Source organism: Puma concolor, chromosome C1 (assembly GCF_028749965.1).
Source record: "Puma concolor isolate L17-30 chromosome C1, mPumCon1.1.hap2, whole genome shotgun sequence".
NCBI classification, from domain to species: Eukaryota; Metazoa; Chordata; class Mammalia; order Carnivora; family Felidae; genus Puma; species Puma concolor.
In genome coordinates this window covers 105,403,952-105,416,420 of record NC_141674.1, presented here as the reverse complement: position 1 = coordinate 105,416,420, position 12,469 = coordinate 105,403,952, and the positions used below count along the sequence as shown (strand labels likewise).

Sequence of the window (12,469 nt, the reverse complement as noted above, 5' to 3'; positions counted from 1 at the left end):
AGGAATATATATTTGGTGCTAATATAAGTGCTTGCAAAAATACTACTTTCTAGATTTCTCCATTTGTATTTGGCTTGAGAAAAAGGGTTGGGAAATGTGGCAGCCAGTTAGATTCAGAGTTAGCCCCCGTGTGCTAGAAGAGGTAACCCTTGTCAAGAGGTAACTATCACCATGTGAGTGGAAAGTTCTCTGGGCTGTGTATGTTCTAAGGTAACTCCATTTCTCATTGCAGAAAAACGCCTGTCTAGGGGCATCTCCCACGCCAGCTCCAGCATTGTTTCCCTGGCCCGATCCCATGTCTCCTCCAATGGTGGGGGTGGGGGGAGCAGTGAGCACCCCCTGGAAATGCCCATCTGTGCCTTCCAGCTTCCAGATCTCACTGTGTACAACGAAGACTTCCGCAGCTTCATAGAGAGAGACCTTATTGAACAGTCCATGTTGGTTGCCTTGGAACAGGCAGGTCAGTGAGTGCTTCTTTTCCCAGGCCCTTCCCTCTGCTTTCCACCTGGAGGCAGCCACGTGGAGGGGCTGGCCTTGACCAATAGCTTCCAGTCTAAGTGTGGGATCTGACTGCAGTCAGAGTCAGGAATCAGTCAGATAAACATGCACCGAGCTAGGTGCTTCTTCTCAGGACACATATTAGACACTTTCCTCTGGAAATTTCCTGTTTGATGGAAGGGAAACCAGATATACACATGAAAGGCCCAGTAATCAATGCCTAAAAATCCAGACATGGGGAGAAAAATACAAACGAATTACAGTTGGCTCTGGAACTCCTTGTGACCAGAAAGACCCAAACTATAGATGATGTACGATGGTGATTAATTTAGAAGATCCATTTGTTTACATGAACCTTTCCCAAAAGATTTATTTGCCTTTACAATTGTGTTTATCTTAAATTATTGTTAAAATTAGTTAATATGATGGGTTGGGGCTGCTGGGAATTCTGGGAAAAGCTAGTCAGGTATTAAAAAACTCCCTTGGAACCTTTCCCAAAAGATTTATTTGCCTTTACAATTGTGTTTGTCTTAAATTATTGTTAAAATTAGTTAATATGATGGGTTGGGGCTGCTGGGAATTCTGGGAAAAGCTAGTCAGGTATTAAAAAACTCCCTTGGAAGAAAGACTGGGGCTAGGAAGTAGGGGCCTGGGTAAGAAGCTTTCATTTTTCATTCGGTAACTGTGTGCATCTATTTATACTTTTTTAAAAAGTTAGCACGTTATCTGGCTTAGTGACATTATAGGCCAATTTTTCTTTCTGTAGACTTTTCGGTAATTCAGGAAAACTTTTAAGCATGATTCATAAAATATTGTCCTCATATGAATAATGGGTTGGCAATTGTGGATGACTGTACAGGACTGAGACTCATTTTCTTAGGTGTTTCATGCACTTTGCTTGTTGCTCATGTTTTTAAAGTCATACCACATACAAGCTGACAACGCTGACTGTCACGTATGCAGATGATACTTACATGACACTTGGACTACATGCTTTGGTTTTTCTTTTACTGATGTTGGGTTTGTGCTGAGATTCACCGGCACAATATTCCCTGGTCTCCGGCGCAGAGTGAAGGAATCAGAGCCAGAGCGAGTAGCCAACACAGATTTCAACCTGTGACTTTGGCCTCCTCATCTAACGCAGAGTTGCTCAATCTTAGCACTGTTGACATTTAGGACCAGATAATTCTTTGTTGTTTGAGCTGCCTGGTACATTATATTACGTTTAGCAATCTCCCTGGCATCTACCCACTAGATGCCAGTAGCATCCCCCCTACCAATTGTGACAACCAAAAATATTTCCAGATACTGCCAAATGTCCCTTGGGTATCGATGAGATCAGTGGTCCCCGTGTAACAACTGCTGATCTAACCAATCATGCTCTCCAGCTTCTGATGGACTAGGTGTAAGTGACGAAGGTATAAAGACAAACAGAGATGATTTTATTCTGGGTAGGCTTCCTACCCAAGTTTGGGTGGAGGCAAGTTGGGAGTTGTTTGAGGGCAAGGGGGTGGGAAGGATAATCTGCTCCTCTCCTTTTCCTCCTTTTTCTGTAGGGCGTTTGAACTGGTGGGTGAGTGTGGACCCTACCTGCCAGAGGCTGCTTCCTTTGGCAACTACTGGGGATGGAAACTGCCTTCTCCATGCAGCCTCCCTAGGTGAGTCTTGAAGATGGTGTTCCATACCCTCTGAAAGCAATAGAATTAAATCTCATGTGCAGGACTTGATCCAGCTAACCTTGATCTTAAGCAGAAGTAATGATACAGTGCGTGTGTACGTGCTCGTGTACGCGCTCGTGTGTGTGCACATGCACATGGGCATGCGGGACGGGATGGAGGAGAGCTCTGCCCTGGATTTTCAGCCTTGTTCAGAGGACATATGGAGAAGCCAGGACTTAGCATGGGTCCCGCTCCAAGAGCTGCCCCCCAGAAGTAGTGAGCAGCAAGCATACAAGCGCTATAGAGCTATGTGTGGATATCATTCTACTTAATGCTTACTCTTCTGGTATATAAAAAAGATGTGTTTTCATCGGTTTCTGGGATATTTGCTTACTTTAATTGTACAACTTATTTATAATTCAATGTCTTTTGCCTTAGATCTTTAAAAAGTCTTCATTTTCCAACCATCCCTCCAGCTTTGATGCTGATGGCCATGTGCCAGACCCGTCTTATCTGCTGCTACCCTGTATTTTAGTTTGTTGGACTTACATCAGGAATAAGGGGCTTTCTATCAGGAGTTTGTAGGACGTGGTATATTCCCCCACTGTTAAGTTCTTGAAGTTCCTGAACCTCCAGAGTGGGAACATCTTTTCTTTCATGATTAAGTCGCTCTCCCCTATGTCACAGTGGGTTCTTTGAACCTGGCCTTCAGCCTGATTTCCTTCATGCTAGGGTATGTGCATCATAATTAATAAGTGGTGTGAAGTCATGGTAAAGTGTCCTACTGATATGTTTTCTTGCCACAGGCATGTGGGGTTTCCATGATCGGGACTTGATGTTGCGTAAAGCTTTGTACGCACTGATGGAGAAAGGAGCTGAGAAGGAAGCATTAAAACGGCGCTGGAGGTGGCAGCAAACACAGCAGAATAAGGAGGTGAAGGAGTTTGGGTGGGAGCACCTTACTCCCCAGAGTTAGCTACACAAAATGCTCTGTGCTTCCCAGTAGGCAGTGTCTTCTGGGGTTTAATCAGTTGGCGCTCCTCTTGTAATCCTGGAAATTATAGAAAATGCAGACAATGCCATAGGGCCGATGCCTGCCTGATACAGTCATGAGAACTAGTGTGGGGAAGCCGAGACCTATAGAGGAGGTAGCTAATGTTGTGCTTCTCATCGGGTAGGTGCTCAGGAAGCCTTCAGTAGCAGTCTTTTGCAAAATAAGATAATGACAAGTCCACAGGATTTTTGTATTGTTTTGGGTTTTTTGGCCTCTAATAAGGCTAGACCAATTTTTAAGGACTTCTGTGTTTTCAATCCTTATAAAAATGTAAATGCTTAAAAATGTTGTTGGCTGTATGTACTATTTGCTTTTCATGTACTCTGTTTGAAAATCTTAAAAACATGCCTGTTAAATTGAGTTTTAATTGTACTTTTCAGGGGTTCAGCAGATGTTGAGACTGCTTTTGTATAAGAAAGTAACAATGGACTGTTTGTATTTTCTGTGTACTTTCCATCCCCATAACAGGGGTTGGGCAAACTATGGCCTATGGGACAAATCCCACCCACGGTTTTATAAAACAAAAAAAAGAAGAAAAATTTATTGGAACACAGCCCTGCCCATTCATTTATGTGTGTTTGTTTATGTTAAGTGCTTTCCTCATGTAGACTAGAACAGCAGCAGAATAGAGTAGTTGCATATGGCTCGCAAAGCCTAAAAGATTGACTGGCAGTTATGACAGAACAATGAAAGAGTTTGCCGACCCCTCACTTTAATATAATAATGATTCTGTACATTTCCATAAAGATAACAGGTCTCCCTCTTTCCTTTTCCTCTGGTTTTCTCTGTCTTCTGTGTTTATCTCATGCTCTTTGTGTGTCTTTTTTTTTTTTTTTTTTTTTGCCATTTTTATGGCTGGGTGCTCTGGCCTAAATATGGGATTGTCTTTTCAGAAACTTTCCTTTTTCTTTCCATCTTCTTTCTTGTCACCTTTTATTGCTGTGTCATAACTGGCCATTGTATAGAACTAAGAGGTTTTGTCTTGTTTTTTTTTTTAGTTATTAGAATTTTATGTCCTGAAGATTGAAATATGTAGGTAGAATGTGTCATGTTTCTTTCTTAAAAACAAAGAACCGTCGTTAAAATTAGGATAGTATTAAGATCAGAGTGCTGTCTTTGATCACCCAGTCTTCCCCAGAGGATTCCTGAGGGGAAATAGATGCACAGGGGTGAGGCCAAGTGGACGGCCCTCTTCACTACCACCAAATCCCACGCTCCCTGGTTAGCTGACACGGACCTCGTGGAGAGCTCCTTTGGCCTGCGCCAGAACCGGTCTCGAGTTGGCCTTCTTCACCACTGACTTCACTCCATACCCGAACCTTACATTTGCCTACTCCAGAGTCCAGAAAAGGCCAGACTAGAGCATTTAGCTATTAAGTAAAAGTTCGATACTGAAAATGTAGCCTAGAAAAGTGTTTTAGTTGAGACCATTTAAAGTATTATACAGCATCTTGGACGTGGGAATGGAGGGAGGTGTGAGGGACCGAGGGGTAATCAGGACCAAATACCACACAAACTAAATTGGTTTTGATTTCTCAGGGCTTCTTGTTTTGTGTTGAAATTGGTGTCAACCAATTCAGTGAGGATGGGGTGCCTGACTGGCTCAGTCAGTAGAACATGTGGCTCTTGATCTCGGGGCTGTGAGTTTAGCCCCACGTTGAGTGTAGAGATTGTTTAAATAAATAGACTTAAAAGAAGAAAAAAATCAAACAAACCAGTAAGTACATTCTCAGGCTAGAAGGGTACACCATCTAGTGGCTGTGTGTATAAAAACAGGAAGCTGAAATAGGTGAGAGGAAGACGGAGAGTGACCAGAGCACCCAGTATATATTGCCTGTGCATTGTTCTTTTTATTTTTAATAGAAAACTTTGTTACAGAATTTTACAAACAGAAAATAGCTTTGTCACTTTTTTGTTATTAAGATTAAATGTGCTTATAACAGCTCTTTAATTCTAAAATTTGTTCCTCATGCCCTTCATGTTTCCAGTGTGATTCTTTCTACTCTGTCAATGTGCGTTTAAGCAGTATAAACTCATGTAAATATTAGCGTAAGCCAAATACAATTAACAACACAGACTCATCTCCCAAATTATCATGTATACTCTAAAGCCAAATGATATTTTTAAATTATTTGTATCACTTCTCCCATTCCTTTGCTAAAAATTATAGTTTCATTCAGCATGCATTTCTCGATTACTGATCACATCATAGGCACTAGCATGTTGCCTAAAATGTGCTCCTGGCCCGTAAGAGTAGTAGTAGGAGACCGACATGTAAATACATAATTGCACCAGGGTAACAGGTTATGGTTTCTGTGATGAAGTCTATATAGCAGTTGAGGAGGGAGACCACAAAGGCAGGAGTGGATCTACCCGGAAGATTTAGGAAAGGCTACAGAGAAGAAAATACTTGAATTCTGTCCTGACAGTGGAGAAACTGTTCACCAGGTGGCAGGGAGTAGGCTGCTCCAGACTGAAGGAACAAGCTAGACGAAGGCTCAAGCACAAAGTAACACAGTGCATTCAAGGAATTACAGATAATTAAATGATGCCTTCGAGAGGTGGGTAGGGGCCAGGAAGTGGACTTTGTATGCTATACTTATGGAGTTTGAGCTATATCTAGTAGGTAATGACGGTTCTGAAAAGAATTTGTGACAGGACGCAAACATCAGATTTTAATTTTGGAAAAATCTTTCTGTTAGCATTGTAGGAGGTGGATGAGAAGAGTGCAGACTAGAGTAGTGATACCATTTAAGGGTCCATCACAGTAGTTCATGCTTTATAATTGTTGACTAAGGAATCCAGGTGTGGAGTGGGTACAAGGAGGGGAGCCTTTGGTACCCTCCCTGGTTTCTAGCTTGGGTGTTTGGCTGTTACTCTGTGCTCTTCACTAAGTCAGGAATACAGGAGGAAGAGTGTGGTGTTGGAAGAGGTAGGAGTTCAGTTTTGACTCCATAGAGTTTGAGATAGTCACGGGCAGGTAGCCATCTTCAGTAGGCAGCTGGATATGAATATAGAAATTAAGACGAAGTCTGGACTGGAGGGGACATTTTAGAGTCCTGAGCATATAGATGGCAGTAGATGAGATTATGGCAGTAGAAGAAATCACCCAGAAGGGAGCAAGGCTGCTGATATTGTTGACACAACACCAATATTGCTAGGGTGGACAGAGTTGAGAGAGACAGGAGAAAGTAGTATTGTGGAAGCTAAAGGAAAAGGAAGTTTAACAAGGAGTTGAAATCTGTGTGAAGGCTGAGAAAGATGAGAACCAAAGAATCCACTGAATTTGGGAATTAGAAGGTCATTATCCTTTGCCAGAGTTGGTTAGGTGAAGTCAAGTAAATGGGGTAAGGGGTGTAGGCTGAGGAAAGAAACAGAAGCTAGACCACAATGGGCTGGAAAAGAGTGGAAGAAGAAGAAGTGTGAGAGAGAGCCGAAACTTCTGTGGATCTTGACTAGGAAAGGGAGAAGAGTTGTGACTTTGTAGTACACATTATAAGCCAAGGCCAAGAGAATAGGCAGTGGGACAGTGTGACTGAGTTGAACAGCTACTGCCTTGAGAACCTAGCCTCTAATTGCTTCATCTCTCCTGCCTGTCTTTCACACAGTCAGGGCTGGTTTACACAGAGGATGAGTGGCAGAAGGAATGGAATGAGCTGATCAAGCTTGCCTCGAGTGAACCCCGCATGCATCTAGGTACCAACGGAGCCAACTGTGGTGGGTAAGTATGGCTAAGTGGGGGAGTAGAAAATAATCTTTACTGAGTCCTCAGTGTCCGAAGAACTTGAGGCTAAGAGGATTGTTAGAAGGAAAGAGAGGGGCCATTGCAAGGGCAAAGAAGGGTGTAACAGCATGGTATGTTCTAGGAACTACAAGCAGTTTGGCGTTGCCAGAATACAGAGTATGTAGTATAGAGTGATAGACTAGGCTGGGTAACCACAGTTTCGTGTGCTATGCTGAGGTTTCTGTTGTGCCATGTTAAGGAATTAAAACCATATCCTATCCAGATGTTGAGAAACTTCAGGACAGACAACTCTCTTTCCTCAATAAATACGTTGCAAGGAAAATAGAAAGGGAAAGGGAACCTAAGTTTAAAGACACTTAGACAAATCAACTAGTGGGAACCTATGGACATTTATGACAGTTGGGGAAATGTAAACAATGTCTACATGTTTGATTATTGTTAAAATTTTGAAATGTGATTATTTATGGTTATGTGGTTGTTTTTAAATATCTTTTATTTTTTAGAGATAGAAACTGGAAATTTTATGGATGAAATGATATGTCTAGGATTTGATTCAAAATAATCTGGTGGGGTGGGGGTGTGGGTGGGAGTTAACAGGGAAATAGATCAAAGTCTAGGTGAACACAACCTTGACCATGTGTTTTATAATTGTTGAAGCTGGGTGATGGACACATGAAAGTCTAGGTGTAATATTCTTTCTAGTTGTGAATGTTTAAAATTTTGAAATTTTCTGAAACACAAAGTTAAAAATGATAACCTAGCCAAACTTTATTGTGCATAAGAATAATCTGGGAGACTTGTTAAAATGTAGATTTGGGAGGGGCGCCTGGGTGGGTGACTCAGTCGGTTAAGCATCCAACTTTGGCTCAGGTCATGATCTCACGGTTTGTGGGTTCGAGCCCTGCGTCGGGCTCTGTGCTGACAGCTCAGAGCCTGGAACCTGCTTCAGATTCTGTGTCTTCCCCTCCCTCTGCCCCTCCCCTGCTCATGCTGTGTCTCTCTCTGTCTCTCAATAATAAATAAACGTTAAAAAATTTTTTTAAATGCAGATTTGGGGACCTTTACTCTAAGGAAGTCCAGTTGAGTTGGACTGAGCTCAGGCCCAGAAATCTGCATCTGTCCCAAGCACCCAGTGTTGAATAACATTGCTTCAGGGGGCAGGAAGCCACTGTATTGTGCGCATGCGAGTGACGGGAGCCAAAGTCGTGTATTTGAACATACTGCCAGCAGAGTGGGTGGAGAAGTGGAGGGCAGTGAGACTGGGTACAGTTGTGGGAATCCAGGAGAGAGGGCCATGGGTGTGACTAAGCAGTGGACTGCAGACAGGCCAGAGGAGGTAGATACAAGAGACACGGAAGAGATGGAATTGGTCAAGCCCGGTGATTAACTGAAGATTAAAGGGTAAATATTTCCCAGATTTCTGATTAGGCTACTAGTAGATGGTGAAGTGAGATACTGTTCTTCACGGAATGGACCTTGGAAGAGGAATTTTTGTTTCTTTTGTTTGTGTAGGACATGATGCATATGGTATGTGGGTGGTTGTAGTGGGTAAAGCGGAACTACACAGCTGTGTACTGAGCTATAGCGTAAAGCGAATTGGGGAAGGCTGTTGAACAAGATTGGTTTTAGCAGAGGGATTACCTCCAGATTCCTAATACAACTTTTAACTTTAGGGCCTTCAGATCTCTTTTCTTGGATTTCCCATCTGTGAAATGGGATTAGAAATAGCCATGGTAGCATAACATAATCAGGTATGTCAGTGGCAGCTTTAAGATGAGAAAACCAGGAAAGGACATTCCTCTTTTTTGTCTTTGCACAACTGATCTTCAAGGGCGTCTTGTTGTGTTTTCTTCCCCTTCCCCTCCACAATCTCCTCTCCTGTAACTCTAGGGTGGAGAGCTCAGAGGAGCCCGTGTATGAGAGCCTAGAAGAATTCCACGTCTTTGTCCTTGCCCACGTACTTAGGAGGCCCATAGTTGTTGTGGCCGACACCATGCTGAGGGACTCTGGTGGGGAAGGTGAGTCAGTCCTCATGCCCTGAGCACCTTCTGTTTGCAGAGCCTTGGCTGAGCACTGGGAGGAGGGAAGGAAGGGGCTACGTAGACCCCTGGGGAGAAGCAAGGTATACATGAGAACAGTGCAAAACTCTCAAGAGATTAAGAGCAAAGTGGTTGGGATTAATTGATGAGGCTTCTTAGGAAAGAATGATGAACAAGGGGTTAGAATTAATGAAAGGGGGGAACTCACTTGGTAGAGTGGGTGTGGGGATTACCCTGTAAGCAGGAACACATCCTGAATAACAATCTTTGTGGTTTGCTGCAGCATTTGCCCCTATTCCCTTTGGGGGAATCTATCTGCCTTTGGAGGTCCCAGCCAGCCAGTGTCACCGCTCCCCTCTGGTGCTCGCCTATGATCAGGCCCACTTTTCTGCACTTGTGTCCATGGAGCAGAAGGAGACCGCCAAGGAACAAGGTGCTGAATGCAGTGTTAGTGTCTGTGGTGTCTTTTGGTGCTTTCTTCTCACTTGGAGAAACTGAAATGGGAGAGAATGTAGCAGGAAAGAATTAAGTGACACGCAAACCCAGACCACGCACATTGATACGGTTTTACTAAGCTAAAGATAAACCGGGGTTTTTAAATTAAAAATAAATACTGTTTTTAAGAACAGCTTTGGGGAGAACACAGTAACCTGCCTGTATTTACTGCTCCCCATTCTGGAGTAAAGAGTGAATGTATTAAGGACACAGAACCTTCCAAGTGATGCTTTGCTGTATTTGCCTTATTCCTCGAACCCACATTAACTGGCAAGAACATCGTGAGTGTTCCTTGACTGACTGCTGGGGAGTCATGGAGATTAGTGGCCTAAATTGTGTGCTGGCTCGTAAGGGGAAACCAGTCTGTTCATTTTTAATGCCTGGGGATTTCACTTGTGAAACCTGAGAAGCGAGCTCATTAGAGACCTGTGATACAATTCAGCCTCCTTTTTAATGAAGTTCGTTTGTGTTCAGTTGCCTTCCTCTCTCCTCAAGAAGACTCCTTGACGACATGTTTCTTCCTCCCCAGCTGTAATCCCACTCACGGATTCGGAGCATAAGCTGCTGCCCTTGCACTTTGCTGTGGACCCTGGAAAGGGCTGGGAGTGGGGCAGAGATGACAGTGACAACGTCCGATTGGCCAGGTGAGGCAGGCCCACCTGCTAGGTGGCTGCAGTCTCTTCCACAAAAAGCGTCCATTTCCCTGGGAATTTCTCCTCAGCCCACAGGGAAGACAGTTACATCTTGACTCCAGTGTTTTGGGGAAGATGGAAAAGTGGGGGACGTGTTGGGCACCAGGAATCTTGCAACATGCAGCTTGCCTTGTCTTCCCACGAAAGAGATGGGAATCTGGGATCTCAACTTGGTCTTTCCTTATACTATGAAGGGTGTTCTGCTGTTACACCCCACAGTCTCCCAAACAGTGATCAGAAAATCAAGATTGTCAAATCATGGGGCGCCTGGGCAGCTCAGTCAGTTAAGCGTCTGACTTCGGTTCAGGTCATGATCTCGCGGTTTTTGAATTCCAGCACCGCATCGGGATCTGTGCTGACAGCTCAGAGCCTGGAGCCTGCTCCGGATTCTGTGTCTCCCTCTCTCTGCTCCTCCCCCGATCGCACTCTCTCTCTCAAAAATAAACATTAAAAAAAAAAAAAAATCAAATCACACTTTTTTCCTAGCCCAAGTGAGAGGGTGTTTGTTTATTTATTTTAAAAAAAATTTAGGTTATTTATTTTGAGAGAGCGAGAGAGAGAGAGCGTGCCTGCGCCTAGGTGTGGGAGGGGCAAGAGAGAGAGGGAGAGAGAATTACAAGCGGGCCCTATGCCACGAAGAGCTGGATGCGGGGCTTGATCTCATGAACCATGAGATCATGACCTGAGCTGAAATCAAGAGTCAGATGCTTAACTGACTTAGCCACCCAGGCACCCCTATTTTAAAAAAAAATTTTTAAGATTGATTATTTATTTATTTATGAGAGTGAGTGAGTGAGTGAATGGGAGAGGGACACAGAGAGGTAGAGAGAGAAACCCAAGCAGCCTCCTCACTGCCAGTGCAGAGGCTAACTTGGGGCCCAAACCCATGAACCATGAGATCATGACCTGAGCTGAAATCAAGAGTTGGACACTCAGCTGACTCAGCCACCCAGACGCCCCTAAAGATTTTACCCTTTAAGTGATCTCTACACCTAACACAGGGCTCAAACTTACAAGAGTCGCAGGCTGTACTGACTGAGCTAGCCAGGTGCCCCATGAGAGGGGTTTTTAAATAATTGGCCAAAGTGGTTTGCTCTGGATTGTTGCCTTTCTGGAATTTAAATAGCCAGAAAGATTTGTTCTCCCTGCCCGTCACCCTCCCCCAAGCCCTCCAGTGGGTTTAGTCTTCTACCTGAGCCCTCCACAGCTTCCAGGGAACAGTGTATGAATATAAAAGTTCTGCCCTTCCCTCTGACACAGTGTTTCCTTCTTTGGGTTCCCTGACCCTGGGGATCCAATTGAGAGGGTTTGATTTAAAAATTCAGAGTTTATGGCTTTTAAAGTATGTTCTCACCTACCTATCAAAAACTCTCTCTTAATATTTATACTAGCAGCAGTAATAATGGCTACTGTTTAGTATTTCCTGTATTCCAGACATTATCCTGGGTCCTTTCCAAATACTGTTTTAATCTTCATAACAACCCTACAGGGTAGATGTTATCTACACCCATTATCAACCCCAACTGAGTTTTAGGGAGGGTGAAGTGGCTTGCCTCCGGGCCATAGAAACACTAATTGGTGGACCTAGAATTCAACCTCATCAGAGTCCCAAGCCATGTAGCCCTCTCCCATCCTATCTCCCAGCTGGCTCATACTGCTTTGCCTTTTAAAGGTCACAGTATGTTTTTAATTCTTTTTCTCCTCCTCACAGTGTAATCCTGTCCCTAGAGGTCAAATTGCACCTGCTGCATGGCTACATGAATGTGAAGTGGATCCCAGTGTCCTCTGATGCACAGGTGAGGACTTCTGCGCCCTCATTTGCAATGAAGGGAAGCCAAGGAGACCTGGTGGTGGTCTCCTTCTGAATCCCTTCCGAATGGTAGCTTGTAATTCAAGGTTAGGAATAACTGGGTAAGTTCCAAACGACACTTTTTCCTGCCTTTCTATCTGTTAGTGCCCTCTGTTTTCCATAGCTCCTCTCCAGCCAAGCTCTACTTTGTGATACTAAAACACATTCTTCAAGAAAAGTTTCCTAGATACTTTGGTCAACTTGAGATGGTCATTACTTTGTCCCAAGCCTTGTATATATAGACCTCTGTGGTGGTGGGTACAAGAGGAGACAGAATAGCTTAAGAGATCTCGATCCAGGAGGTTCGGAGGCTGTCATCATTATGCATAGAGCAGGAACACAGGAGCAAAGGCAAACTGATGGACTCCAGTGCTGAATGTCTAAAAGTTGGGGGGATGCAGAATGGTCAGACCTGGCTATGGTTAGTCAAGACTTCGTT

At 43.8% G+C, this 12,469-nt stretch overlaps 1 protein-coding gene across 1 annotated transcript in view; it reads left to right on the top strand.

The window, feature by feature from the left end:
* Positions 1-12,469, top strand: part of OTUD7B (OTU deubiquitinase 7B) — a 54,313-nt gene that overhangs the window by 37,155 nt on the left and 4,689 nt on the right. The window contains exons 4-11 of the mRNA XM_086718081.1: positions 233-460; positions 2,055-2,156; positions 2,963-3,090; positions 6,819-6,931; positions 8,846-8,973; positions 9,278-9,427; positions 10,019-10,133; positions 11,893-11,977. Of these exons, the coding sequence (XP_086574207.1) occupies positions 233-460; positions 2,055-2,156; positions 2,963-3,090; positions 6,819-6,931; positions 8,846-8,973; positions 9,278-9,427; positions 10,019-10,133; positions 11,893-11,977 (1,049 nt within the window). The remainder of the gene's footprint in view (positions 1-232; positions 461-2,054; positions 2,157-2,962; positions 3,091-6,818; positions 6,932-8,845; positions 8,974-9,277; positions 9,428-10,018; positions 10,134-11,892; positions 11,978-12,469) is intronic.